The sequence below is a fragment of the Lissotriton helveticus genome, chromosome 9 (assembly GCF_964261635.1).
Source record: "Lissotriton helveticus chromosome 9, aLisHel1.1, whole genome shotgun sequence".
Lineage (NCBI taxonomy): Eukaryota > Metazoa > Chordata > Amphibia > Caudata > Salamandridae > Lissotriton > Lissotriton helveticus.
Genome location: NC_136070.1, coordinates 110,781,644 through 110,805,574, shown reverse-complemented (window position 1 = coordinate 110,805,574; position 23,931 = coordinate 110,781,644). Strand labels below are relative to the sequence as shown.

Here is a 23,931-nt window from a genome sequence, read left to right as displayed (position 1 = left end):
CTACCGCACCTCCAGTCTTCACCAAGGTGATGGCAGTGGTGGCTGCCCATCTCAGGAGGTCAGGGATCCTGGTTTTCCCCTACCTGGATGACTGGCTTTTGAAGGCAAAGTCTCCAGAGGTGGTGCGTCGTCATCTGCAGGTAACAACTCAGCTGTTGTACAAATTGGGTTTTTTGATAAATGTACCCAAGTCTCACCTGGTGCCCTCTCAGCACAACCTATTTATAGGGGGAGTACTGGATACCACTGTGTGTCGAGCTTTCCCACCCCCACAAAGGATTGTCGACCTTCAGGAAATGATTTGTCTGTTTTACAATGGAGCAGTTGTTCCAGTTCTGAAGGCTCCTTGCCTGCTCGGTCTGTTCGCTTCCTGCAGGATGTTGGTCAACGATGCATGCTGGCACATGAGGGTACTCCAGGGTATCTCTGCAGGCACATCTGAGATTTCAGGGAGTCAGTCAGGATCTCCAGAAAACCTGCAGCAGATCTGTCTTGGTGGAGCGTGGGGGGCAACCTGTCTCAAGGAAAGCCCTTTAATCTTCCTCCATCTGTGGCCACAGTGATAACGGATGCCTCTACCCTAAGGTGGGGTGCTTATCTTGGGGATCTAGAGATCAAGGGTCTTTGGTCTTCAGAGGAAAGGTTGCTTCACATTAACCTTCTGGAATTGCGGGTGATACGGTTGGCGCTCAAGGCCTTTCTCCCTTCCCTTTGCGGTCAGTTGGTTCAATTCCTGACGGACAACACTACTGTGATGTGGTATGTCAACAAACAGAGAGGAGTAGGGTCGTACCATCTCTGCAGTGAGGCGTTGCGGCTCTGGTCCTGGGCACAGGACGTGCGGATTTGCTTGATGGCAAATCATCTGGCCGGGGTGCTGAACATGCTTGCGGACAGTCTCAGTCAGCAGTTCTCCACCGACCATGAGTGGAGGCTTCATCAGAGGTAGTCCAACATATCTTCCGGACGTGGGCGACTCCTCGGGTGGACCTGTTTGCCAATCACAAGAACGCACACTGCCCGTCATTCTCCAGTCTCCAGTTCCCGAGGCAGGGAGCATTGGGGGATGCGTTTTAGTTGAGTTGGAGCTCGCAACTTCTTTACACGTTTCCTCCCATACCCTTGATTCCTCTGGTTCTGAGGAAGATTCGCCAAGACCAGGCCCAAGTTATATTGATCGTCCCGGATTGGCCAAGAAGGGTGTGGTACACGGACCTTCTTCACCTCTCGTCGCACCCTCCACTCCATCTCCCTTTCAGGGTAGACCTCCTCTCGCAGATGGAGGGGCAGGTTCTACAACCCCAGCTCCAGAGCTTGCACCTTCATGTCTAGAGATTGAACGGGGAAACCTGAATTCTTTTTCTCTCCTGCCTGATGTGGTGGACGTTATTTCATTGGCCAGGTGACACTCCACCAAGTCTATCTACTCCTACAGGTGGTCAAAAATTGTTAAATGGTGTGGAGAGAAGTCTATTGATCCCTTGAAAGCACATCTTTCTGATGTTTTTGTTTTTCACTTCTTTGGCTCAGCAGGGTTGTGCTGTGGCCACAGTTAAAGGATATTTGTCGGCTTTGTCGGCATTTCTTTGTTTGCCTGATCAGTCTTCTCTTTTTAAGTCTCCAATAGTCTTAAGGTTCATTAAGGGGTTGACAAACATGTTTCCTCCCACTCCTTTTATTATGCCCCAGTGGGATTTAAATCTGGTGTTAACTTTTTTAATGGGTTGCACGTTGTCCTTTACTGTATCCACAAGAAAAAGCAATACCAAAGGTAAGTAACCTGTTCTTCTGATGGATACATCTGCCTGTGAATTCCTCACCATATCAATATCCTCTGCCCCAGCATTCCGCTGAAATTTTTCCTAGCTCCCTGCACCAATGAGGTCTGTCCTTGTTCTGTTGGCCATAATAGACTTCCTTTAGACACAGAGAAAACAGAAGCATAATACGTGAATATTTGCTAACACAGCTGAAAAACAATGGCATAGATTTACCAAATGTACACGCAGCGCAGCACCCAAAAATGCTGTACTGCATTGCGCGAGAGGAAGAGAGGAGAGCGCCATATCTACGGAGAGAAAGTCAATAACAGTAAAAAACAATTTTGCTCTGTTTTTCTTCACCTCATAAAATGTTTGTAAATCTGTGCCAAGTGGGTAAAACTGCCAATCATCCTATATGTTGTAACCGTGATGTGATTACACATTTGCGCTCCCATCAATAACAGAAAAAACAAGTACTCTCTCTGCTCAGAATCGCTACCATTTAGAGGTCTAACTCCGTCATTGCCAGCAGGGTCGACATATTTTCACTCTGTAGCATTTAGATATTGGAGGTCATTTAGAAGTTGCTATAAATAGTGTAGTAGGTCTTACAACCGTCCAGTCAACGGGTTACTGCTTCACCTCACAGTAATTTCAGAGAACTCTACAACAGCCATTTGCTGTTAGGGAATACATATAGTAATGAACAGCAGAAATAATTTTCCCTTTAGGCATGGGAAAAATTCAAATCCCATAATGGTAATTTACGAGCTTCTTGAGATCAGGGCATTACTCCATAACAGTGGTGGCTGCCAGCTATCCGGAGAGGGGAGGCGGGCATACAGCTGCTGGGAACACAAAATATATTGCACTACTCACAAAACATACATAAAAAAAAAGAAAAAAAGACACTTATCTGACCACGCTCCTCACTCCAGACATATCTTCCTATTTTTTGCAGGACCAGCTGACTTGCTTAAACAATCAGGTCGCTGCTCTGGATTGGATGGGGCGTCCTGGCTGGACGCTCCTCCAGGCCCTCTAGGCCTGTGCTTGGTCTCCAGCCAGCTGTTTAAGACAGCTAGGTGGAGAGCTTCTGAAGTGCGTATGTCACATTGGACGTCCAAAGTAATATGCCCACTTTGGAGCATCCAGGCTGCCACAGCTCCTGTCCTCTGCTGCCAGTCGCCAGTAGAGGGCACACCCTGTATATCTCTGGGCTCAGAGCCGCTGGTTGCCAAGCGTGCACCACGGTAAAAAATAAAATGGCAATGAAATCTTTTATTTTGCCATTTTATTTTTGTTCTGCCAGCTCACAGCGGGCAGAACCCAAGTGAAGAAACCAGTTCCTTATAGTGCGCAAACAATAAGGGTAACCAGAACACAAGCGGCTGTTGTGCACGGCCCTCGTTTTTTTGGTGCTTTTTTTATGTGGAATGCATCCTGGCATCAAAAATTGATACAAAGATGCATGTGAGCTAAAATTCATGTCATTTTCCAGAAATTTCATTTAATTAGTCAAAAACATATTACGTGAAGTATGCATAACCCTAGTTTCCACTTGTTAATTTCCAAATTACTGGATAGTGATCTAAACATGATGCTGGAGGCTCCTCACAACGTTATTATTACCAGCAAAGACGTATCTATTGTATTTGGTCAGGCAGTTTAGAAGCAAAGCCAGTCGCAGTAATTACCATGAGGTTTCAGAGAATTCCCTTCACTTCTCCTGGTAATTTCCAAGAATATATCCGACATATAAAGACCCAAAGCAAAGATCTGTAAATACCCAGCAGAAACAATCTGACCCCATCTTTATTTACATCCTATATATATGGTGGTCGGAGATGCTGCTGATGAATTTGCCACTACCGGCATTACAGTAATATGTATTCCAGATTTCTTGATCAAGGTCTATCTCGTTATGCTACCTATTTGTAAACAAATATGCATGGTATTTTTGTTTAGATGTATAGGGTGTTTTGTTTTCTTCTAGAGCCGTCATCAAAGTGGAAATGAAGAAGAACCAACTGCAGAAGAAGCTACCATTGAAAGAGTAATTCAATTCAGTATTAGGCACGGATTAGGGGAAACTTCACTCTCACAATAATTCACCCCAAAAACCTTATAGCCATATAGCATCCTCAAATCTCGCACAATGTATTGAAACCTTTGAGATAGACTGCTTGTTCCTTTACAATGTGGTATATTCAGAGATGGGGTGGTCTATTAGACAGACAGGAGGGGGGGTTATCTTCTGATTCTTCTTCTGACCATCAAAACTTGGATGTGAACCCATGTTTCCTTTTCTACCACTGTGACCATTGTCTTTCCTAATTTAATAATATCAGGGAGATGCTCTCTTTTGAGCATGTGCATTCTCCCAATTTCTCTTTTCTTGCATAGGTTTTACGTCCATTTACCTCTCCTTATTCTGAGGTTCAGAGAGTCCTTCTTGAATCAAGTTTTGGGACTCTGCCTTCTTTCGTCTGGTTTCCTTCTATATGGGGCTTGGAAAAGAAGCCCCACATTGTCTCTGAGTCATTGTGAGACTCCTAGGAGGGTTCCTATAGTTATCTGTTTCAGGTGGCCATGGTTTCTGTGTAGGCCACACATAGCAGACAGAACTACCAACTCCTCCTCCACTGGAAACAGTGCCTTCCTCCACAGTCTGAATGAGAAAAAAAAACAAAGAGGACAGATGCGGCATCTGCCTTTTTTGGTGGCCATCAGTTTGCTTCCACCCCCTAAATATGGCCATAAATAATTCTAAAACAAACAGAGGTCATGATTGAGATGTGTATATGTTGTTGGTCACTATTTGTTATACACCCAGTGTAGTTCTGTGGACCAGGGAGAGAGCGCACATACAGGTTTTAGCACATTTCTTTCTAAAACTTAAAAACAAAAAATCGATATTTATATAACTGAAAACAATTATGGTTTCTCTTTTGCTTTCAGACCCCTTCATCAATTGCCCAGGAAAAGGAAGAGGTAAAACAGGATACCGCAAATCTGTATTTTAATACACGAGGCATTTCCAAAATAGGTTTCAAATTATTAAGGCTTTTAGTAGACCTATTGACTTCCTTGGATTCTAAAGCAGAAGGTTGAGCACATCTATCACACAAAAGGGTTTACATAGCAGTTCAAACAAAATATCTATATTGCCCAGGGAAAGCATATTTCATCTTAAATATATTATATACTGGGTCAACCATTCAACCATATGTTTGTCTATATACAAAATGCCACACAACCATAAACAACAGTAAGATCACTAAGCATTACAGTGTGACAAAAATGTTAGAATACTGAAATGAGGAGTGTCAAATACAATACGTTAAAGAGTTACTTTACCTAATTACACATTTCAGAAAAGTCCCTGACATATAACACACTTTTAAATCAGACGTCATCTGTAAATGCATTAGAGCGTCCTACACCTGATAAAATCACGTGCTTCAAGCAACTGGATTAATAATGTGAAAGAAAAAGTTTTATTATTTACAAAAAAGATAAAGTGCAAAAGTGTTTTGGGTGAAGCCTTCTCACACTAGGCCATCTGGATCCTCCTCATTAATGTGTTGCCCGTCGTTATGAGATGCCCATACGTCCTGAAGGACCTGGTACCCTACTACAGGCTCTATATGAAGTTGAAGAGTTTTCACAGACTTTTTCATGTTTCCTCCTTAGATTTTTGTTGTTTAATGGAATTAAATAGGGATTACTTATCACCATGATTATTTCTTATTTCTGAGGAGGTTCTCAGGGTTCGACCTACAATGCTTGTTCATTTCACACCCCCTGAATTGGCATCACCCTCGTTATTATTCGCCGAGGTGGCAGGGAATGAACACCCACTGCAGCAGGATGAGCTGCCAAGGCCCTCTGTGTCCCGATCCCATTGGTTGCTGCCTGCTGACTGTATGTGAGCATCTGCTGCCTTCGGATCATTGTTGTGCCTAACTGCATCCCTCCAGCGCCATCACTAACGGTAGCACACGGACTGTCCTGCCTCAGTCACTCTCATATGGACATTCTTAGTCCTACCATAACCAATGGCCTGCACGGAATGTTAAGGTGATTTGTGGAGGTTCTTGTCCTTCCTCTCCACTCGTTACTGTGCTTCCTCTCCTCCTAATGCTTGTAGAATGTGACCTCTCTGACCTTTCTTCATTACCCTCGGTGAGAGTGTTAGTGGTCTGCGACTTTCAGCTGGGGTGCCATAAGTACAGCGAAAGGCTTTCCTGTACCATGTTTTGCGACTTTCAAGACCCACACACCAAAGAGGACAAGCTGCGATTAAATATTTCAAAAGTCAGCTGACAACAATCTCTTTGATCTGCAGTTTAAAAACTATCCCTTTGAGTGAAACTGTGAAACTGGACTCCCTTTCTAGGAGTACGCCTAGAAAGCAGCACCCGTGAAAAGGTGTCCAAGCATTATCAGAAAAAAATCCTACATGAATATTGAGCTGTTTGGTGCAGTATTCCAATGGACTAAAAGGTCACTTTCATAAATCTAGGTACTAGGACCTGAGTCAAAAAGCCAAGAAGAAATCCACAATCGCATCTTTAGATTCTGATGTTTTCCAGGAGGTTTTCCTCCATAAAGTTAAGGACATCATCTCGGAAATTGCTAGAACCCCCACTGACCCCAGTTCCCTCTACCAGACCAGCTCCCCTCCCAGCATCAGCAGTCAGTTGTCTAATTTCCCTAAACTTGACTCAGCCACCTTAGTATCAATAGCAAATCATACCAAATAAGGCTCTCGAGTAGACCCCTGCCCTCCGAGAATTTTTCAAATGGCCCTGCCAGGGCTGGAGAGGCAGATAAGCTAAATAATTCTCTGGATTTGGGCTATTTACCAATAAATCTCAAAGAAGCCAGAGTCACCCCCTTGCTGAAAAAACCTGGTACAGATACTCTCACTCTAAAGAATTATAGACCCATCTCTCAGCTCCCCTTTCTAGCTAAGATGTTGGAACAGCACATATTAAAGATACTTTCGAGGTATCTGAAGGACCACCAGCTACTCCAAGCTAGACATGCGGGCTTTAGAGCTCATCATAGTACAGCGCTAGTGATGTTGTCCATCCTGGATGAGCTCAGAGTAAGGGCCGATAATAAACAGCCGGGTGCCCTGATTTTATTAAGTCTGTCAGAGGCATTCGATACGGTCAGCCATAACGTACTGCTGAACTGTCTCACCAATCTGGGTATTAGTGGGCAAGAATCTCAATGGCTTAAGAACTTTCTGTCTGACCGTACTCAGAGAGTTCAGCTGGGCGAGTAGCTATCTGATGTAGTCTCCCTGGCCTGCGGAGAACCCCAGGGCTCTGCACTATCCCCACTCCTTTTTAATATCTATTTGCAACCCCTGGTGGAGACTCTGACTCACATGGATTGTCAGGTCTTTAATTACGCCGATGACATTCAAGTTCTTATCCAGCTTAATAACTCTTGTCAGGCCCAGGAGTCAGCTAAAAAACTGCTCAGGTTCACTGTAAATTGGATGACAGCCAATTCATTGAAAATAAATCCGGGTAAAACTGAAGTGCTTGTCATTCCAACAAGTAATAGCTCATGGTGTAATCTCTTTTGGCCTCCAGAACTAGGTGTAGTTCCGGCACCAGTCCCGGTCGTAAAAAGCCTGGGGCTGAAAATTGATTTGGAACTGTCTAGGTCTTGTCAGATTACCACTGCAGTAGGAACCTGCACTGGCCTACTCAAGCAGCTATGAAAACTCGCTCCTCTCCTGTCAACATCTTCACTGCAGTCAATTGTCTCTGCCACTGTCATCTCCAGGCTGGATTACGGGAATGCCCTTTACATTGGCCTTCCCCAGAAGCTCATCAGGAGACTACAGGTGGTACAGAACGATGTGGCTAGGCTCATCATTAGACTCCCTAGAAAGACACGAGCTACCCCTCTGCTACATAAACTTCATTGGCTTCGTATCAAACAGAGAGCGCAGTTTAAGGGTCTATGTATCGCCCACAAGGCAATCTACGGTCATACACCCAAGTAGATAAAAGTTCGCTTGGAGAAATATGTTCCTGGCCGGGCTCTGCGATCATCTAAGGCCTGTAGGTTAGCTCCCCCCAGGTACATCTCTAAATCTAAACGGGGTAAAGCATTTTCTGTTTCCCTCCCGCAGATATGGAATAATCTGCCAGATTACCTGCGTAAGGAACCGGCTGTGCTCACCTTTAGGAAGCTTTTAAAAACTTACCTATTTAGAGAGGTGTTAACAACTGCGCAACTCCTGCTACCGCTGCTGCCATGACATTTCTGCCCAAGTGACTTGCTCACTCTTCTCTAGAATCGCTTAGAGACCTGATTGTGATTTGCGCTATATAAAAGTCATATAACATGGGGCGTGGCTTGCGCGCCGCTTCAGTTGCGCTTGAGCTCTGCGGCGAGAGGCTCCCGTCGGGCTAATTTCTCCGTTCCCCGACTGCCCCTGTGTGCGGAAACGGCAGCCTTCAGCAGCGGATCATGCAGAGAACGGGTTGAAGATGTTTTCCTGCTGTTTTGGGCACCGGCTGCATGATTTCGGTCTCACGCTCCAGAGACGCTCATTTTCTTCACGGACGGCCGCCATTTTCCTGCTCCTGACGCACTTGGCATTTTCTCCTCAGGAATGCCGTTTTGGATACATTCTTGCAGGTCGTGGGGGCTGTCCAGGGAGTTCCTGCTCTGATGCCTGCAATTGGTAACATTTTTTCATTTTTTCCTTTTTTCTGTTATTTTCTTGCTGCTTGGCTGGTACTTCAATTGCCCACGTGCTGTTTTCTCTCAGTGCAGTTATCTCCTTCAGGTGTGGATCTTTTTCCTACGAACTCTTTGCTGTGCCCTCCTGCTCTAATTGTAGCGATTTAACTCGTTAGATACCTGCCTGCCTGCATATAAGTCCGCCGCTATTCTCCCATTTGCGCCCATTGAGCTCAGTGTGCTATATTCCTAGTTTTTGGGCAACAGTTTGCGCAGTTTTTGCACTCCTCTTTCCTTCAAGTGGTTATATATTTTTTCTTAGAGGATACTCCTTCATGGCTGCAAATATGGGTCGTTCCTCGAATACCAAAGACTCTAAAGATGTTGGCACGTCGCTGAAAAGACTTAAGTCGGTGTCTCCTACGCCTGAGTCTGCTCAGTCAGATACTACTTCCACGCTGGACACCATATTAGCGCGCCTTAATGAAGTGCATGATATTGCGCAGTCAACAAAAACTAATACAGATTTACTGCAAGTGGAGGTGTCTGCTATCAGAAATGACTTTAAAGCCCTCTCTCTTCGTGTATCTGCTACGGAATCACGAATCAGTTCTGCAGAGGATGGTATGCACAAACACTCCAGATCCCTCAACCACTTGGAGCGCTCAATGGCGGCATTGCGCAGAGATCTCACTGAGCAGGAGGATCGTAATCGTAGATCTAACCTACGCATTTTTGGCCTGCCGGAAGACTCAGAGAAATCATCTTCATCTATGATAGAGTTCTTATCTCATTGGATTCCGGACACCTTACAAATCTCATTCCACAGAGAGTTTGAGATAGAAAGAGCACATCGTGTTCCAACGTTTCGGTCTAAGACGGCAACCCAGCCAAGAGCAATCATTTTTAAGCCTTTGCGGCATCAGCATACTGAACAGATTCTTGCTCATATGCGCAAAGCTAAACAAGTTATTTGGGATGGTCATCGTATCTCAATTTCTCAGGACTTTGCCAGAGATACGGTCATCAGAAGAAAGGGCTTCCTCAATCTTCGGAAACGTCTTTCTGAAATGGGCATTCCCTTTTCATTTTCTGGACCATCGAAGTTCCGCATTACTTATAAAGGACGTTCTAGAATCTTCGATGAACCGGCAGATCTATCTACATTCCTGGACAACCAGTTGGAGATAGAGATGGAGATTCAGAAAGCGACTTCGCAGTCTTCTGGTGCCTCGGGCACTTGATCTGTTTTCTTCTTTTTTCTGGATGTATTCTTTTGTCTGCCTAGATCTCTTCTTTCTCAGGTTGAGATTTTCTGTCGGTTTTAACTTCTAAGGCTGTTTGATAGACTGTTCCTGTTCTTCTGGTGTTCATACGGTTTTCTGTTCTATCCTTCTTTGTTCTTCTATTTTACTCCGCTTCTATCCATTTCTCCTTTCTTTTTTTCTTACCTTTTTTCTTTTTTCAAAGTCATGCTCTTTACCTTGTCTGCAGTTCTTCTTGCCTTTACTTTCGGTCACTGTTTATCTCACGTCACTTCTCTCTTTTCTTGACGCTTATCTCTTAATAGTTACCTTGTTTCTTCTCATATGTGTCGTTTTCTACCTTTCTTTTTTCTTTCTATTTTTGCTATCTTTCTTCCTTTCTTTCCTATCTATTTCCACTTCAGCTATATATTGTTATTATATACACTTACAGTTTGTTCAATGACTATGTTTCTATTTTTAGAATATGCATATTGATCGTTCTGCAGTCATCTACTGTTCATAAGTTACCTCATACTTTTGTTGTTTCCAATCAGTTGTTCTGATAGTATTCAGTACTATAGATATGTCTCTTGATATTAGACTGCTAACTATATGTGATTATACAATTCTCTTAGTTACATTATGCCTATTTACATTATTTTGCTGCTTGGTGTTGCTACTTGTGTCTGTTACCAATCCCTATTTTACTGCTATCAGCTTGATATATTTCGCTGTCGGTCACTGTTTATTTTAAGTCACTTTTCTCCTTTCTTAACGCTTATATCTTCATAGTTACCTTGTGTCTTCTCATATGTGTCGTTTTCTATATTTCTTTTTCTTTTTATTCCGCTATCTTTCTTCTTTTCTTTCCTATCTAATTCCACTTCGGAGATACTTTGTTCTTATATACAGTTATAGTTTGTTCATTAACTATGTTTCTATTTTTAGGACATGCATATTGATCGTCATGCATTTATCTACTGTTCATGAGTTACCTCATGCTTTTGTTGTGTCTAATCAGTTTTCCTGACAGTATTCATTACTATAGATATGTCTCTTGATAATAGACTGCTAACTATACGTGATGATACATTTTTCTTAGTTACATTAGGCCTATTTACATTATCTAGCGGCTTTGCGGTGTTACTTTTGTCTGTTACCAATTTCTATTTTACTGCTATCAGCTTGATATATTTTGGGGCTAGTGCTATCAATTAATTTTCCTCCTGGTACGGGTTTCTTACTCGCCCTCTTCCACGTTCTCCCTAGTATGATGTTGGTCTTTTTTAGGCCTCCCCTCCTGTTTCCTCTCTCCTTCCTTTCCTTTCTCTTTTCTTCTTCTCTTCTTTCCTCTTTGTCTTGGTTTCCCCACATGGCTTCTCCCTCCGTGTTTTTTAAGATTGAAGATTGGTTCCTTGGTTGTATGTGGTTGCTCCTTTTTTGTCATCCATGTCGTCTTTTCTTTATCACTATGTATTTCCATGCCGGGTTTAAATGTTCTATCCCTTAATGTTAAGGGTTTGAATCATCCAGTGAAGAGGTCCAAAGTCTTAGATTATTGCAAATCTCTGTCTGCTGACCTAGTTCTTTTTCAAGAGACCAAGGTCACAAGCAGAGAGGCGTTGTTTTTGAAGAAGGAATGGGTTTCGGATGTCTGCTGTTCTGATGCCTCTGGCAAACGAAATGGGGTTATTACATTAGTTTCAAGAAATTCTGGTTTATCTATACTTTCTTCTGATCATGATTCTGAGGGTCGTTGGCTATTATCTAAGTTTTCGGATGGACAACATGAATTATACGTGATGAATCTCAATGCTCCCAACGTTGATGATCCGACCTTTTGGAAATCGGTTACCCAAAAATTAAATGACACCCCGCACTCTGGCAATCTTATTGTAGGCGGAGATTTTAATTTACCAATGGACCCTCTTTTAGACAGGAACTCTGCATTTAGGTTTCGTCCTCCTAAATCTCACAAACAAATGCTTAATATGTGTTCCTTTACTCATCTTCAGGATTTATGGCGTCTCCATAATCCCACTGGTAGCGATTTTTCTTTCTTCTCTTCGCCTCATTCTTCCTTCTCTCGTATTGACTATCTCCTGGTTCATTCTTCTCTTGTTTCCTCCTCTTCTTCTCCGCTTATTCATCCTATTTTGATTTCTGATCAATCGGCGGTCACTTTTACTCTGTCCTCCTTTGCCCCTCAATCGCGCGCTCGTTCATGGAGATTGAATACCGAAGTTTTGCATGATGCTTCTCAGGTTGATGAGTTTTCTAAAGCTATAGATACTTTTTTTCATGAAAATGAAGGCTCTGTCTCTTCCCCAATCGTTCTATGGGATTCATTTAAATGCACTTTCCGTGGTCAAGTGATTAAATGTATGTCCAAACGGAATTCTGATATTAAAAAGGAGCTTATAGATTTATCATCTCAAATTAAAACTCTGGAAGCCACCTTTAGACAATCTAAGGATTCATATTGTTTACAGCTCATAAAACAACTAAAGTACAAATATAATACTATTGTTACTAACAGAGCTCATATTGGTGTGCAAGCACAGAAATCCAAGAAGTTGTTGTTAAAAAATCGGGCTGGGAAGATTTTGGCTGCTACATTAAAATTTCAGGATTCCTCTTTTAAGTCCTCGCAAATCTCGTATATCACGGATCACACAGGTTCTAAAAAATTCCAAACAGGAGAAATACTTGAAGTGTTTCGTGACTTTTATAATAAGCTGTATACGCCTTCTAATGATTCCTCTTTTGACCGGTGTCAGGCTTTTTTAGATTCGGTCCCGATTCAGTCGGTCTCTGATGATGATCGTACCTTCTTAAATAAGCCTATTTCCCCCGAGGAAATTGTTTCTGCAATTAAAGTTACTCGTTCTGGGAAGGCTCCAGGCCCTGATGGTTATCCAATTTTATTTTATAAAACTTTTCTCCCTACGCTTGTTCCCAAATTACAATCTCTCTTTGACTCTTTTGTTAAGGATGGGTCGGTTTCGGGTACGGCTGCTGAAGCTACTATAGTAGTGATCCCGAAAGAAGGGAAAGATCATTCAGATCCCAAAAACATCCGTCCTATTTCTCTCCTCAACATGGAAGCTAAGATTTTTGCAAAAATTTTGGCAAAAAGATTGGAATCCTTTATCCCTCATCTTGTTCATTCTTCTCAAACGGGTTTTGTGAAAGGTCGTCTTGCGCAAGACAATGTACGCACTTTTTGTCATATTCTCGGTGCTGCCAAAAGATCTCAACTTCCTGCCGCGGCCTTGGCCCTTGATGCGGAAAAGGCCTTCGACAAGGTATCTTGGCCATTTCTTCGTGCTGTTTTATGCGCGCACAACCTTGGCGACTCTTTCATTAATATGATAATGGCCTTATATTCTCAACCTAAAGCTAACATTAGAGTTAATGGCGCTACGTCGTCGTTTTTTACTCTTCGCCAGGGCACTAGACAGGGATGTCCTTTATCCCCACTTTTATTTTTACTATCTATTGATCCTCTTCTTCGATTGATTGAGTTACACCCTGATATTAAAGGTTTTCCTTTCGGGCCTCACCGTATTAAAACTGCTGCATACGCGGATGATGTTCTTATTTTTTCAGACGATATTGCCATAGCAATCCCTGCTATTTCAGATACCATTTCCCTCTTTTCATCGGTTTCAAGTTATACCTTAAATAAGGATAAGACGGAATTGTTCCCTTTGAATGCCTTTTGTTTCCCTTCTCATATCGGCTCAGCGGGATTTAAGTGGCAGTCTACACACCTAAAATACTTAGGGATTTCTTTCTGTTCTACTCTTTATGCCACCATTGCTTATAATGAATCTCAGACTCTCCTTAAAGTCCGCCGTCTTTTGGATACATGGTCTCCGAAACATATTTCATGGTGGGGTCGCCTCCAGACTCTTAAAATGATGATCACGCCAATTGTTAATTTTATTTCATCCATGCTTCCGGTTAAATTATCAGATTCCTTTTTTCGCGAAATCGATGTTTTGACTTCTAAATTTCTGTGGAATGACAAACGTGCTAGGATTGCATACAAATTTCTGCGTCGTCCTTGTGATATGGGGGGTTGCAATTTTCCTGATTGGGAAAAATACCAAACTGCCTTTCTGGCCTCTCAAGGTGCTTTATGGTTCTCTCCTCCATCTCTTCATGTTCCCTCTTGGTTGCTCATAGAACAAGAACTAGCATCCCCTTTGCCTACTGCTTCTTTTTGCACGGCATCTAACTTGCATATCCTGTTTTCTCGCTCTATCATTCTTGATACAATTGCGGCGGTCAGGAAAATAGACAAGAAGGTGGCAATCCCTTTACATAAAACTAGGTGGTCTTCTATCTGGCGGAATTCCAAAATTAAACTCACCATTACTCCCAACCTCATGTCTTATTGGGCAGCTAAAGGGGTCTCTCTTGTTAAACATTTATATGATGCTTCTGATGAGCCCTTACCTTTTTCCACCCTGGCTCAAAAGCATTCTTTAACGAATCTTGATTTTTATACTTTTCTTAAAATTAAAGTGGCCCTTGCCAAAGTTCGTCTTCATCCTACCTCTGCTACCATCTCACTTTTTCATATTTGGATTAAATCTGGTCACGTCGCCTCCAAAATTTATAAATTTTTGTCATCTGCTTCTCTACCTGCTCAGACGGTTGCCCAACAAAAATGGTTACATCATTTTGATCCTGCCATTACGGATCATATTTCATCTGAGACTTGGCAATTAATTGGTAAACTTTCTCTTCGTCATAAAATTGCTCCGTCTGTGATGCAATCTAAGTTTTTCTCTATTAATCTCCTCCATTGGACGCCTGTGCGTCTTCACTCGCTAAGTCTTAAAGATGACAACCTATGCTGGAGTTGTGGTTTGTTGCCAGGTGATTTTCATCATATGTTTTTTGGGTGCTCTTTGCTTCAACCTTTTTGGAACCTCATTCATAAACACCTTTCTCTTATTTTGGTATTGAGTTTCAACTCTCTTTCCCTTTAATTTTATTGGGCCCACTGGCTGCCCCTACTCCTCTCCCATTGGATCCATTGGAATTACAGTTGATGGATCTTCTCCTCTCTGTTGCAGTGAAAATCATTCTAATGGAGTGGAAATCCTTCTCTTTGGTTTCCTATCATACTTGGTGGGCTTGGGTTTCCTTTTTACGCAGTGCTCACACGTCGGTTGATCGAGCTCACCTTTCTCCATCTATATCTAGTGGGGTTTGGAAAGCTTTGGATGATTATATGGAGTTGTCCTCCAAAGGGTTGGTTCCTCAGTTTCCTTTTGATCTGTCTGTCTGAATGTTGTCTTATAAGTTTCTGGGTTTGTTAGTCCTGTGGGTATCCTTTCTCTTTTTTCTTCTTTTCTCTTTTTCTTTTTTCTCTTTCCTGTCCTCTATTCCCTTTCCTCTTTTCTCTGCTCTCTCTCTCCTTTCCTCTTTTCTTTTATTCTATTTCATCCCCTGTCCCCACCTCCACATTTGATAGTGATATGGTTGTTTAGTGCTTTGATGGTGGCTTTTATCTATCGAATGCTATGCTACATTACAGACTATTTTTAATTTTCTATGCATTTACTTTGTTTCTTTTTTCTCAAGCTTAGCCCCTGATTGTATACTTCTCTTGCATTAATTGTATCACTTGGATTGTATTTTTTTCCTTCTACTCTTTATCACTTCTTTCTCAATAAAATTTTCTTGAAATCAAAAAAAAAAAAAAAAGTCATATAACATAACATATTTGCACTGAGAAATCGGATTTACGAGCTCAAATAAAAGTGAGCATCTGACTTACTGTATTTAGGCATTTGCATACATGTTTTTAGTGTTTGAAGTAACCAACTTGTTTAAATGATTGTTTTATATTTGCAGTGAATATTTTTGTTTTGTTTTCTATTAGAAGCCCACTGAAGATGGACACAAAGGAGACCAGCCTTCTGAAGAACCTGCCACTGAAAAAGTAAATATTTTCTAACAATGTTTTAGAAAAAGCTTATAATTGTCCAGTCCACCAGGTAGTCACTTGACCGTTCTTTAAGGAATCAAGCCAGGCTGGAAAGCAGTCCTGCTTTCTACCCAACAGGAGATGCCTGTGGAAATCTAGTAACCTTCCACACTGTCCATGAGTCCGAGACCGGCCTTACCAATAGACTCCTGATCTATTTATACTGTAGCCTATAGAGAGGTATACCTTCTGGTTTAAAATATTCTTTTGAAAACTTGAATTTGAAAGCCATTATTAGCTGTTCCATCACTGGCCATGCTGTGTTTACTGATATGCAAGTGTCAGGGAATGCTGTATTTCCAACATATAATGCCTCTACCATTAGCACAAATAGTATATTATATATACTTTCACTACGATTATCAGCCCAATTCGTTAATCAGACTAAGAGGATTATCTTTCTTTTAGTGACTACTATTTTTCAGGTGTGCTTCATTCTTGCATTCCTTGCATTCGTTTTGTGACATTTCTCTCCACGTTTCCCATCGATCAATTATCAACTCGCATGTTAGTGATGATTTCTACAATGTTAAAAGAGGCCATCATGAACACTATATTCTAGTCCAGCTTTCTTTTCTACAGACCATTGTAACTTAGAAGTATAACTTAAGCACAATTAGTCAAGTTGAAGTATACTAATATCATGACTACTGATGCCACAATGCATTAAAGGTATCCCCAGAGCTGGACCATGGTATTCCTGATGATGTAGGCTGTTTTGGTTATCTCATCAATCCCATAAATTAGACGCATTTTCCAAAGCGACATATGAAACTACAAAAGCCATATACCAACTCTGTATAATATACATATCTTTCAATTGATAAATAAAGTCTAACTTTCTGTTTTACTTTTAGGGGCCATCACCCTGTTCTCAAATATGTGAAGAGGTCTTATTAGCTAAAGTAGCTACTGACGCTCATGAAGTAAGTGTTTGCTTATCTTGCATTTTTCCTACCTTAGTCATTTCCCAATGTACTGAAGGAACACCTTGATTATCATCTGGACTGCAAGAGATCAATAACATATTGAAAATATCTATTCTAAAACCCCAAAAATGAATAAGAGTGAAAACAAAAGATTTGCCTACTTTAGATTGCTGACAACATCCTGCATCAACAATACAATTGGGTATTTTATCAATCAATATTTATATCAGGTAAAGATATTTGAAATTGAGAAGGCAATGCACAAAAGGTGAGAAGGTATTCCGTATTGATAGAAAGTATAACTGGATTTTTGTTCTCTTCTAGGAACCAGCTGAAGATGTCCCTAAAGACAGCCAGTCATTAGAAGAATCCACCTTTGAAAAGGTAACTACATTCCGCACCAGATATGTATTGAAAAATGCCTTCATTTGTGTCTCTATTATTGAGTCCCATGAGTAACGTCTTAGAGTTACATCATTATGGCTGGCAAAACCTGCCTCAAGATTATCTGATCCAAAGCAGGTCTGAATAGCGAAGGATTTCATATTCAATGAGTGCCAAACAAGGGTTGGAAACAGTGTACAGGTCTGTCAACAGTTGAACTATGCTTGCCTACTGATTGAACTACAGAAATGCTTCTTTACTTCTTCTTCATTTTGCCTTCTTCTTATTATACTGCTTTTCCTCCTTTGTTTTCTTTTATATATACTGCATGCCAGGGTTTGAGCTATTATTTTAGGTCTTTCCACTCAACCAATTTAGCTTCTCTAACAAGCAAATGTCTAAGGATGTGCATTGCATCTATCCCTCAACAAAAAACATTCCATACCTGCATTTCACTCGGCAAGTTACCCTCTCCCTATTTCGTAGGTTATTCAACTTTTGTCAACTATCAATGTGCTTTGTTACTATTCAGTTTAACCTGTTTTTCAGCTCTTCAGAGGAATCCCTCAGAGTATCCTCCCATCCCTTCTCTGCCATGTTCCATTTGTACATGATTTATTTTTCATTTGCCTTGCTTTTGAGCCCTTTTCTATGAACAGTATTTTCCTCATTTATGTCTGTAATTCAATACTCATAATTTAGGACAGTTTTCACTGTGATATTACAGTCTGTAATACACACCAGTACACAGAAGACTTGAGATGTGTTGGACCTCATAGTGAACATTCAGTGTAGCACTATGGTAATGGGACTCTGGGAGTTTACATGAGATCTGTACAGAACATGGCATATACACAATGAGGGTTAAATGGTTTTCTCTGTGTCCATTTTCCCTGTAGAGCCAACCGTGGCAAAAACGTTTAGAAAGTATCAGCCAGATTCATGAAGCAAAATTCGGATCGCAAAGGGCCAGATTCTGCGAATCTGGCCCTTTGCGAGCGCTTTTTTTGCATTTGGGATTCATCATCCCAAATGCAAAAATCGCACATTTTAAAATCGCTAAATTGCGAGGAATTGTATTTAAGGAATCTCTATTTGAGATTCCTTAAATACAATTCATTAACCATTTTAGAATTGCGAATTCACAATTTTTGGCCGCTATTTACCGCGAAGTCTGACTTCGTGGTAAATAGCGAAAACTTAGAAAAATGCACTTGAGTGCATTTTTCCAAGTTGGATGTTACACACACACATGTCCTTTGGACATGTGTGTGCGCAACACCAGTGTAAATCACCATTTCAGGGGTGCTACAGGGTGTCCTTTGGACACCCTGGCACCCTTGAAATCGCTTCCTTATTTGCGATTAGCACTTAGTGAATCGCAAATAAGGAAGCAGTAGAAATCGCTATAAATTTTGCGATTTCTACATGCATCCCGTTTTGCGAGTCTTTAATAGCGATTCCTTAATAATCGCTATTAAGGACTCGCAAAAGAGGAGCATGATGAATCTTGGGCTATATTACTCCCCTCCTAGAAACCTGAATAAGGACATTGAGTACATATTTGCACAAAAGAGATTTCGTAACCGTTCTAGCATTCTTTCTTTAGACCCAAGGCTTGTGCTGCAAAACCGAAGAAGGTGCACAGCTGGTTCTTTTAGAGCCACTTCTGGAAACACATTTCTTTGATACTCTCATAAAGTTAAGGAGTCTACAGTTTGGATGGATTGGTGCCAATGTCACCCGCTCATTTACACTCCTGTGTGTGAAGGGAGGCATGCTGCTGGTTCGCACGGGTTGTATCTTTCTCTAAAGTAATAATCTTGTATAATTGTTCACCACCTGTCCATACAGGAACTAGCATGTTGCTGTCTATAATCAGTGATTCACAGGTTTTTTTTGTCCTCATATGTTTAATCAGTATACTGATGGAGAATATATGAGTTTACCGCCCAAATACCTTCACTTCCCTTGCAGAAAGGAACCTGCTCACTCCCGCAGGAGGCGATGTTACCCTCACCGTTCTCTTCATTACATGGACGGTTTTCTCTTATCTACCTTATCACAGGCGCGTACTTAGATTCTCTTCCAGGTGTTGCAAATCTTTCTTGATCTCCCCTGTAGCCAGAGAATAACCTGTGTTTACTGATACTTAATCATTGAATTAACCTTTAACATTTTTCTCTATTATAGAAACTTAATATTAAATCTTAAACAGGGGACACAAATTAAGAGTATAAAGAACAAAAAGACAAAAGGGGAAGGAGAGAGTGCAGTAGGAAAGGTCCGAGAGGGAAGGAGAGGAGAAGGGAAAGAAGAGGAGTAGGGACTAAACTTTCCAACTATACTAAACTAAACAGGAGGCGGTCTCTGCCCAATTATCCCACACACTCCAAAATGTTGTCCTCTTGTTAGGTCGCATTGCCCTGTCCATTCATGCAATCCTATGAATTGAATTTATCCATTCAGACTCTACAGGAGGGACATTTAGAATCCACTTAATACATAATTCTCTACGTGCTAACAATATCAAAACAAAAATAAGAGCCTTTAACCATTTAGAAATATTACCAATATGCTCTTCTTCAGTGACTACTCCGAAAATAACCAATGCCAAACTCACCTTAACTTCTTGACCCACCAGTTCTGACAGGACATCCCCTACTTCCTGCCAAAATTCTTGAATAGACGGACACCACCGAAACATGTGCGCTTCATCTGCATTCGGTTCTCCACATTTCTGGCATTTCCTCACCATTTGAGAACCTAGGCCCAGATGTAGGTAATAGCAATTTACAAAATGGTAAATACTGAATTTTACCGATTCGGTAATTGCTATGTAGGTAAATAATTCGCTAAAAATACAGAATCTGTAAGATTCGGTAATTACCGATTCGGTAATTACCAAATCGGTATTTGCCATTGATTCCTATGGGCCTTGAAGCCCATAGGATTCAATAGCTATTACCGAATCGGTAAAATTACCGATTTTACAAGGGGGACAGGGTGTCACTTTGACACCCTGTTGCACCCCTGTCTGGGCTTGTGTGCCATGTGACACACAGACATGCCCTTAGGGCTTGTCTGTGTGCCACATGGCACAGGTGTACATACACAGATGTGCATGTACACTGTAATTCGTTATTTACCATGGAGAGGGGTTGGCCTAACGGCTAAGGCGCTCGACCTCGGACCTGGGGATCTGGGTTCGAGTCTCGGTAACGACGCCAAAAACCTCCTGTGATTCTGGGCAAATCACTTAATCTCCCCGTGCCTAAAAAAATGAAAGTGTGTCCTCATGTAACGTAACTGGTGCTATGTAAAGCGCTCTGATACCTGATTCGGTTCGGGTCTAGTTCGCGCTATATAAAACTATGCAAAAAAATAAAAAAATAGTATTCCATAGTAAATAACGATTCGGTAAGGGCCTGTGGCACTGGTTAAAGTGCCACCTACATATTGATTTACAGAATCGGTATATTTACCGATTCGGTATTTTACCGATTCTGTAAATTTACCGAATCGGTAAATGTACCGATTCTGTAAATATTATGCCCCCTACATGTAATTTCCCAAATACCGGTCGGTAACGGCCGAAATCGGCCGTTACCGACCGGTAATTGGCGAGCTACATCTGGCTCCTGGTCTCGCCAACTTTCGAGGTGTCCAATACGCTTTATGTATGTATGGTAAAAAGATGATTTTTCTCTAGTGGGGCAGATTTCACATATTCCCATAAATGTGATATAGATACTTGCCATAACACTTCTAGATCCAGCTCTGGCAACTCCCTCCTCCACATTTCCACTTGCCTGCTTTTGGGGTCATCTGTTGACTGTACCAGTGTCCAGTACCACATAGAGATCTCTTTCTTAAAACTTGGCTGCAACGCAATTTTAGACTCCAGTGTCTCCTTATAGTTCTGCCCTTGTTTCAAAGTTCGAGCCCAACTTAACAATTGACAGTATTTAAAGCATGAGACCGCGTTTTCTGTAGTCTCTTGAAACTTTTGCCAAGAAATTAATTGTGTCCCTTCCAATAGTTGGCCCCATTTGAATATTCCTTTCATTCTTAATGGGATTGCCAGTGTATTGCAAGCATGTGGGGGTCCCTGGAGAGCGCCATATTGCCGCATGATAACTATAAGGGATATGTAATATCTTCCTGATCTGGCTCCATAGTTTACATGCCCCGTAAAGAATCTTTAATCTAATTAAAAGGCAAGCCCGTCTGCGCCCGTCTGCGCCCGTCTGTGCCCGTCCGCGCCTGGACCGCACCCAGCGCCAGGACCCCTGGCCCCCGCCGATGCAAGACGACCCGACAGACCTACGACGCCGTCACCCTCAACGCACTCAATGCCGGCCGGAACCCGGCCTGCTGCGGGGCCACCCCGAAACGCATCCACGGACCCTTCACCTGCAAAACCTGCAAGTTCACCTGCCTCCGAACCTGCACCGCACCCGCCAAGCCAAGCACCAGCAGCAACCACCTCAAGTGCATCCTGATCAACACCCGCTCCGTCCACAGACACGCCGTGGAACTCGGGAACCTCCTCGACGCAACATCACCAGACATCACCTTCCTCACGGAAACCTGGATGAACGTCTCCTCAGCGCCTGACATCGCCATCGCCATCCCGGTCGGGTACAAGATCATCAGGAGGGACCGCGTCAACCAGACCGGAGGAGGCATTGCCATCGTCCACAAGAACACCATCCGCATCACGACCGATTCCGAGGACACCTTCTCCGCCGCCGAGCACCTCCACTTCCAGATACACACCGACCCTAAGACGACCCTCAGAGGCACCCTTGTCTACAGACCCCCGGGACCACGCACTCAATTCAGCGAAGACATCGCCGACTTCATAAGCCCGCACGCCCTCCCCTCCGCTGACTACATCCTCCTAGGGGACCTCAACTTCCACATGGAGAACAACAAGGACCGCAACACCGCCGCCCTGCTGGACAACCTCGCCAACCTTGGACTCAAGCAACTGGTCAACACCCCCACCCACTACGTCGGCCACACGCTTGATCCCGTCTTCTCATCCAGCAAGCACATTACCTTCAGCCACTCCACCGGACTCCACTGGACCGACCACAGCTGCGTCCACTTCAGCTTCAGAAGAACCATGACCCACCACCACCCGCAACAGGTTCCTCACAGGAGCTGGAGCAAAATCACCGCCAACCAGCTCACCACCTCCCTCAGCCAGAACCCACCCGCCAGCACATCGGACCCCAACGAAGCAGCCCGCAACTTCACGCAGTGGCTGACCGCCTGCGCTGACGACCTCGCACTACTGAAGAACCCCCCAAGCAGACCCAGAAGCAAGAAGGCCTCCTGGTTCACCGACGAACTCAAGTACTCCAAGAAGACCTGCCGCACCCTCGAGAAAGCCTGGCTCCTCGACCAGACCACAGACAACATGACCGCCCTCAAACACGCCACCCGCAAGCACCACCAGCTTATCCGCACCACCAAGAAGAAATCACTGAAGGAACGACTGGACAACAACGCCCACGACAGCAAGGAACTCTTCAGCATCGTCAAGGAGTTCTCCAACCCCAGCACCGGCAACAACGACATCTCTACTTCACAAGACCTCTGCGACTCTCTCGCCTCGTTCTTCCACCGCAAGATCGCCGACATCCACAACAGCTTTGGCGCACCACCCACGCACCCAACCGTCAAACCAATGCCCCCCACCGCCAGCCTACGCACCTGGACCACGGTGACCACCGAAGACACAGCCCGCACGATGAACACCATCCACTCCGGATCTCCATCCGACCCCTGCCCCCACCACGTCTTCAACAAGGCCGACTCCACCATCGCACCCCAACTCCGGAACATCATCAACACCTCCTTCACCACCGCCACCTTCCCGGAGAGCTGGAAGCATGCCGAGCTCAGCGCCCTACTGAAGAAACCAACAGAAGACCCCACCGACCTCAAGAACTTCCGCCCCAACTCGCTCCTCCCTTTTCCTGCCAAAGTCATCGAAAAGATCGTCAACAGACAGCTTGCCGCCTTCCTCGAGATGAACGGATGCCTCGACCCCTCACAGTCCGGTTTCAGAGCCAACCACAGCACCGAGACCGCCCTCATCGCAGCCACCGACGACATCCGAGCCCTGCTTGACAACGGGGAAACAGCGGCACTCATCCTCCTGGACCTCTCTGCAGCGTTCGACACTGTCTGCCACCGCACCCTAGTTCAACGCCTCAGCAACATCGGCATCCAAGAGAAGGCACTGGAGTGGATCATCTCTTTCCTCGCCGGAAAAACACAGAGAGTCCGCCTCCCCCCGTTTCGATCCGAGGCCACCGAAGTCATCTGCGGCGTTCCGCAAGGATCATCACTCAGCCCCACCCTCTTCAACGCCTACATGAGACCTCTTGCAGCCATCGCACGCCAACACCACCTCAACATCATCACCTACGCCGACGACACCCAGCTGATCCTCTCCCTCACCAGAGACCGCGACACCGCCAGAACCAGCCTACACGAAGGGATGAAAGACGTCGCCGAGTGGTTGAAGAACAACCACCTGAAACTGAACTCAGACAAGACGGAAGTCCTCATCCTTGGACCATCGCCCTCCGCCTGGGACGACTCCTGGTGGCCCCTCGCACTGGACACCACTCCCAAGCCAACAGACCACGCACGCAACCTGGGCTTCATCCTGGACTCCTCCCTCTCGATGACCAGACAAGTCAACGCCGTCTCCTCATCATGCTTTCACACCCTTCGCATGCTCCGCAAGATCTTCCGATGGATCCCCACCGATACCAGGAAGACGGTCACCCAGGCTCTCGTCACCAGCCGACTGGACTACGGAAACACCCTCTACGCCGGAACCACAGCCAAGC

General features: G+C 43.7%; 1 protein-coding gene across 8 annotated transcripts in view; it reads left to right on the top strand.

The window, feature by feature from the left end:
• LOC144780983 (uncharacterized) overlaps positions 1-23,931 on the top strand; it is a 1,867,627-nt gene that overhangs the window by 875,746 nt on the left and 967,950 nt on the right. For 7 of the 8 annotated variants that reach the window (XM_078659579.1, XM_078659581.1, XM_078659577.1 and 4 more), the window contains 4 exons: positions 4,725-4,757; positions 15,636-15,695; positions 16,598-16,666; positions 16,994-17,053. In XM_078659579.1, the coding sequence (XP_078515705.1) occupies positions 4,725-4,757; positions 15,636-15,695; positions 16,598-16,666; positions 16,994-17,053 (222 nt within the window). The remainder of the gene's footprint in view (positions 1-4,724; positions 4,758-15,635; positions 15,696-16,597; positions 16,667-16,993; positions 17,054-23,931) is intronic. The other variant, XM_078659578.1, reaches the window with a different exon arrangement.